General features: G+C 32.3%; 1 protein-coding gene across 1 annotated transcript; it reads left to right on the plus strand.

Moving 5' to 3' along the window:
* The first annotated feature begins 2177 nt into the window (after positions 1–2177).
* On the plus strand, positions 2178–6304 carry LOC120082059 (U-box domain-containing protein 11-like). The gene is made up of 4 exons (XM_039037279.1): positions 2178–2720; positions 3611–3727; positions 3818–4240; positions 4970–6304. Exons 1-4 carry the CDS (start codon positions 2361–2363, stop codon positions 6038–6040), a joined length of 1971 nt encoding a protein of 656 aa, XP_038893207.1. The 5' UTR covers positions 2178–2360; the 3' UTR covers positions 6041–6304.
* Positions 6305–6676: the final 372 nt, after the last annotated feature.

Genomic DNA, 6676 nt, shown 5'->3' on the forward strand with positions numbered 1-6676 from the left:
TAAGAGGGGTTATTATTACTTTGACCTTATAACTCAAATCAACGTCGATATGTTTGAATTTACGACTCATGTTTTAGCTTGGTTGATTTTTGTTGTTTTCGTGTTTGGAACAACAATGTTTTAATTTTTGCTTAAAGTATTAACAAAAAATGAGATAATACGTCCTTCAATATCTATGTTTCAGTTTGAACCTATGAATTGTGGAGAAAGTTGTTACTAATATATATCTTGACCAATTAAATTATGTTCTGTTCTTGTATTGTATTGTATAATTAAACACATGTTTGATTTCTTAAATTTAAAGTATTACAATTCGAACAAGAAGACAAGATACAAATCTACAATACAAAAAGTATTCTTATTAATGGGTCGACAAACTGAACTATCTTCATATTAGCAGTTGTGTGTTGTCAAAAAGATAAGAGCTCTACTAGCATAGTACTTGTACTATTAATCTCAAAGTCCAAGATTTGATTTCCCAAACCCACATACTGAAAAAAAAAAAAAATTAACAATTATGTTTAGAGATATAATTATTAATACTTTGATAATTTGAATCATTAATTCTCAAGTCGACAATTGGATTAGATCAAAGCACTTCAACTTTATGACAAAATATCGATTTCATTTTTAGTTTGTTTTTAGTGTATTAGTTTAACCATATTTTAGATAATGTAAGATTATATATCACTAAAAAAAAAATATTTACATAGGATTCATTTATTTGTCAAACTCATATTCAAATTAAAAAAACAAAAATCTCACTCTCATTTCATCGGCCGGCTAATGTTATGTTTTTTTTTTTTTTTGCATGCCATGGAAATACTAAATATTTAGGAAAGTTACATAAGGATTTTTTCCCCTCTTTTTTAATTTATGGTTGTTTAATAATCTTTTTGTCCTACTAGTTAAAAAAAAACATTTTAAAATTGAAATTAAAATTTAAAAACTATACAAAAAATGTGTGTTAAGAAAAATGGCAAAAGGTCTTGATCATGTTGTTACTTGATAGTAATCAAGTTCACTTTTTAAAATTAAAGAAGAAAAAGAAAAATTTACCAAAAGGATTGTTGGATATTTCATAAAATATTTAAGATGTGATCGTTAATTTACACCATTAGATTTATGAAATGATCGGATGCTAATATTATTATTATTTATTATTATTTTTATCATTTGCTTTATAGTTATGAAAATGATTCCTATGGAATACCTTCTCCATGAAAACTAGATATATTTTTGTTTGTTTGGTTTAATTTGGTTGAAAGTATATACCTAAACCAGTTGATATATAATAATAAAAAATCAAAATGCTCATCTAAAACTTATTTTAAAGAAAAGAAAAGAAAAGAAAATGCTTTTCTAAACGCATTAAAAGACTCATCTTATTTTGTTGAGCGGATAAAATACTAGAAATGAAAACCAAAGAATAACGAACCAAACTCTTCGAACAACAACCAGGTAAGCGTAGCTCAATTGACATATAAGTGTGTTAGCGACCAAAAGATTCGTGATTCTAATTCTCCACCCTATTGTACTTTAAAAAAGAAAAGAAAATGACTCTTCGAACAATAACAATATTAATAGCTTTCTTTAAAATGTCTCATGAGATTTAAAATATTGAAGATATAATTGAAACTTATAAAATATTGGAGCCAAAATTGAAACCAAACATATATAGGAGTTTGTTTCAATTTTATCCCAACAAGGACTTTAACGTCATCCAAAACATCAACTATGGTTACAATGGTTTTACTGCAACGTAAAGAAAAAAATTATAGTATCGACTTTTAAGATGATAATTAATATCTTATCTATTAAATTATATATTTTTTTATATATATAGAATAAGAAACTATGGTTATATTGACATTTAAAATAAGTTAATAACAAGTATATTGATTTAAAAAAAACATTTAAAACAAATTTAGTCCATAGTCACCGCATTACATGCCTACATGTTCAACAATTTGTTTTCTTTGAAACAATCAAACAATTATCATTAATTTTTGCAAATTTTCTAGAGTTGGATAAACTTGATATTAATTTCTTGGATTCAACAACTTATTTATAAGAAAAATACAATACAATAATAATAATAATAATTTAAAGAGAGAGAGAGAGAAAAAAAAATAAAACTTAATTAAATAGTTGCTGTTTATACAATTCATTTTATTCTATTTCCAACTGTTATCCTCTTTGTTTTCTTCTCCTTCATTTTTCTATTGGTTCACACCCTCTGATTCTCTCTCTCCAAAAACAATTTCTTCCATTTCTTCCAATTCCAATCTTTTCAAGATAAACCCAGTTACAGAATCTCAACTGAAACCCAATTACATTGTGTAATCGCCGCCGGAATAATGGCCGGAATTGTCGCCGGCGACAGCGACAGTGCTCCGGCTTTAGCTCTACTCGACTTTGTTCGCGATGTTGTTCGAATGTCGGTGGGGACGAACACTGGCGAGGTTTTCAAGAAGGATTGCACCGATCTGGTTCGTCGGATCGTGCTTTTGACGCATTTGTTTGAGGAAATAAGGGACTTCAATGGCGTCCAATTTCGACCTGTTGATGCATCTCCTTCGTCTTCTTCTTCTGGTGGTGCCGTTACTGTTAGGGATTCGTCTCAGTTTCCATGGCTTTGTGATTTAGTAGCGGCATTAAAGGATACTAAACGCCTCGTCTTCATAGCTTCGACTTTCCGGTCTTGCCGTTCTTCTTCTGTAAGTTTTTTCTTTAATTTTCTTCTTTTGTTTGTTTGTTTGTTTTTTTTTTTTTTTTTTTTTTGTTTTTTTGATGTAATTAGTTGAGGGGAAAGCTGAATTAGTCAGTATCTCAAATTGACGGTGTTCGTCTTTATTTTCAGTCACCTGCATTCATCTGAAACTTCACTTCACTTTCTTCTTGTTAGAATGTTTGAGTTAGCGCAACAGATTTGGGGATTTAGTTGGTGAATTTCTCAGTTTGACCTAGTTTTTCGGTTTGGTGCTTTGTGGAACTACTGATTGAATGAACCGTCTCTTGATTCTCCCGATCTATATTTGATTGTTTGGTTACAGAATTTCATTTACTAATCTTATATCTTCTCCTCGATGATGTTGATTTTGTCATTGGAAGTACAGAAAGTAAAAAGAGGATCCATAATTTCATTGATTTTTAGGGAGTACCCAAAATTTCGTTCATAGTATTACTTTAACGATATCTATCTGTTGAGATATACAATTTTTTGCATCTTTGAATATCCATTTTCACAAATTACGCTCAGGCAGACAATTGTGATGAACTTTTGACTTTGAAATTTTGGAGCACCGCTTTCACATATTCTATTTTTAGTTACCCTTCGTGGTCTTTGCCGTGTAAATGGTGTTAGTTAGAAGAATCTAGGATGAGGAAAGAGGAAATCGCTATATTTCTGGGTTATTGATCAGTTTTTATAATTAGATATGGCAGAAAGGTTTAGTTGCATAACCATATAAGGTCATACGAATCATTTTAAACTTTGAAGTCCATGGAATTTGCTAAAATGTTTGGTCATTTTTCTAATTTTGAAAAATGTTCATAATGGGATGGTTTAGACCTTTTTCTGAAATTTCTCTATGTTTTAATTTTGAAGGAAGAAGTTGCCAAGAAGATACTGTTTCAATTCCAATGTGTGACATGGAAGTTAGAGAAGGCATTAGGCAATCTTCCTTATGATCGCCTTGATATATCAGAGGAAGTTCAAGAACAGGTAGGAATAGGATTTAAGAGGAAAATTCACCACAGTTTTTGACTTATTTCAAATTCTGAGCACAATCTAAATCTTTTTTTGATTATTTAGGTTGAATTAGTGAGAGCTCAATTGAGAAGAGCAGCAGAAAAATATGGGTCTTTGACTGCAATTCCACCATCTGTTGTTCAATCTCAGTTGTTGAAGAAAAATGTGGATCTGTTAAATTTGAACAACCGGGTTGATAACTTTGATGTTGAGGAGAATGGTATTGTTGATCATGAGATTACAGTGAAATTTGATGCATTTCCAAATTGTAGAGGGTTAATGAATGGTGGTGTGGATCAATTGACTTTTAAAGGACCTGAGAAACTTCCATCCTCTTCAGAGGCTTGTTCTGATGGACAGGATGACTCTGCTAGAAAGAGTGGAGATCAGGGGAAGAACCCAGATGGAGTTTCAATACCTGATGATTTTTTATGCCCCATATCATTGGAAATAATGAGAGATCCTGTTATTGTCTCCACAGGCCAGGTAGGATTTCAAATCCCACAAATTACTTGGGCTCCACTTGGGAACCATTTCGCTTTTAGTTTTTAGTTTTTGAAAATAAAGTCTATTTCCTCCCTAATTCTTACATTAATATTGATTTGCATCTATGATTAAATTTTTAGCCAAATTCCAAAAATAAAAACAAACTTTTAGAAGTTACTTTTTTAGTTTTCAAAATTTGGCTTGGATTTTTATAAACGATGGGTAAAAAGTAGATAACAAAGGAAGAATTTGGAGGTTGAACTTGGAAGTAGTGTCTATAGGCTTAATCTTTAACGAAAAACTAAATGGTTACCAAATGGGGCCCTGATATTTCTTTTGATGAGTTTTTCCTTAGTTCAGTTTTGTGTGAGGGATGGATTTGATACTTTGACTTCTTAGTGCATGTTTGAGAGTGATTTTGAAATTATTAAAATCATGTTTGTCAAGTTCAAAATTAGTCTAATATTTAAAAGTGTAATATTAAATATTAGATTAATTTTGAGTGATTCATGTCGTGTTTAATAGTGATTTTGAAAATGACAAAAGTGATTTTAACTATTTTAAAACCATTTCCAACCATACCTTTAGTTGAAGATGTATGTCTTAACTTGTGTGTTTAGATGAATTTGAGCTTGTTTTTAGAGAAAGACTTGATGAATTTGAGCTTAAGAGTTTAAAAAACTTGAATTCTCTTATACCTTTTCTTAATAGCTCTTTCTTACTACGCAGACTTATGAGAGATCTTATGTACAAAGATGGATAGATTGTGGGAATACTACTTGTCCCAAAACTCAGCAGAAGCTCCAGAATTTGACTCTCACCCCAAATTACGTGTTGCGAAGTCTCATTAGTCAATGGTGTGTGAATCACAATATCGAGCAACCTACGGGATTAACCAATGGGAAGATCAAAAAGTGCGACGGATCATACCGTGATGTGTGCGAGGAGATGGCAGCCATTGAAACTCTGGTCCGCAAGCTAACTAGCCATGCAATCGAAGAGCAGAGAGCATCTGTGACCGAACTTCGATCTCTATCGAAAAGAAGCACGGATAATAGAATACTGATAGCTGAAGCAGGAGCAATTCCTGCATTGGTTAATCTATTAACTTCTGATGATGTTTTAATACAAGAAAATGCAGTTACTTCCATTCTAAACCTTTCAATATATGAGAACAACAAGGGATTAATTATGCTTGCTGGTGCAGTACCTTCCATTGTTCAAGTTCTTAGAGTTGGAAGTATGGAAGCAAGAGAAAATGCAGCAGCAACACTTTTTAGCTTGTCTCTTGCTGATGAAAATAGGATAATCATTGGTGCTTCTGGTGCTATTCCAGCTCTTGTGGATTTACTTGAAAATGGAAGCTCAAGAGGAAAGAAGGATGCTGCAACAGCACTATTTAATTTGTGCATTTATCAGGGGAACAAGGGAAGAGCTGTGAGGGCAGGGATCATTCCAGCTCTATTAAAGATGCTTACGGACTCCGTTAACAACATGATCGACGAAGCTCTCACAATAATGTCGGTCCTGGCCAGCCATCAAGAAGCAAAAGTAGCCATGGTGAAAGCCAGTACCATTCCTGTTCTAATAGACCTTCTAAGGACCGGATTGTCTCGCAACAAAGAAAATGCTGCTGCTATTTTGCTTGCTTTATGTAAGCGAGATACCGAAAATCTTTCTTGTATAAGTAGGCTCGGTGCTGTGATTCCACTGACGGAGCTTGCCAAGAGTGGCACGGAGAGAGCGAAAAGGAAGGCTACTTCATTGTTGGAGCATCTTCGAAAACTGCAGCAGCTATAGAAAAGGTGTGGATTTGTCAACAATCATTTTCCATATTTCTTTTTCTTCCAACTTTTTTGAGTACTTTTGACAATTAATTTTTCAATTCATTCTCTTTGCTTGTGATAACAAAGAATTAGGGATGGATGGCTAATGAAGGCCACACTCCTTGAATCTGTGTACTTCATTCCTTCATTATATTGTACAAGTGTGTATAAATTCATTTACTGACTTTCTTAACAAATTTTTCTGTTATAACCAAAAAGAAAGTACTGTTTGGGAATACTTGGACTCTTTTTTTTTTTCTTTTTTTTTTGTCCACTGCCTTTTTGTAAGAACATCTTCTGAGTTTTCACATTAGATTATTATACTGAAAGAAACATTGCACAGTTTGATTTCAACTGTTATGGTTTGCTGTTACTAGGAATGATAACATCATTATTTGGAGGTCCATAATGATGTATGTTTAAATTAGGTGCCTTTATTTTCTCTAACGTAATTTCTTTTCTTGTTCACTCTCGTGTGAACTTTGTACTTGTTGACCATTAGTCTCTTTCCATTTTTCATATGAAAAGGTTTGTTTCAGGTTTTGGTTAAAAAGAAAATAAGGTCAAACTATTTTTCTAGACCTCGAGTTGTGAAGAATAGCTGCGTTTT

This window comes from Benincasa hispida, chromosome 7 (assembly GCF_009727055.1).
Source record: "Benincasa hispida cultivar B227 chromosome 7, ASM972705v1, whole genome shotgun sequence".
NCBI lineage: Eukaryota > Viridiplantae > Streptophyta > Magnoliopsida > Cucurbitales > Cucurbitaceae > Benincasa > Benincasa hispida.

Bases quoted from the DNA above. Each gene is read 5' to 3' on its own strand.
- LOC120082059 (XM_039037279.1), top strand. From the start codon at position 2,361: ATGGCCGGAATTGTCGCCGGCGACAGCGACAGTGCTCCGGCTTTAGCT. The intron at 2,721-3,610 runs GTAAGTTTTTTC...TTAATTTTGAAG, and splicing joins GGTCTTGCCGTTCTTCTTCT to GAAGAAGTTGCCAAGAAGAT. The intron at 4,241-4,969 runs GTAGGATTTCAA...CTTACTACGCAG, and splicing joins TTATTGTCTCCACAGGCCAG to ACTTATGAGAGATCTTATGT.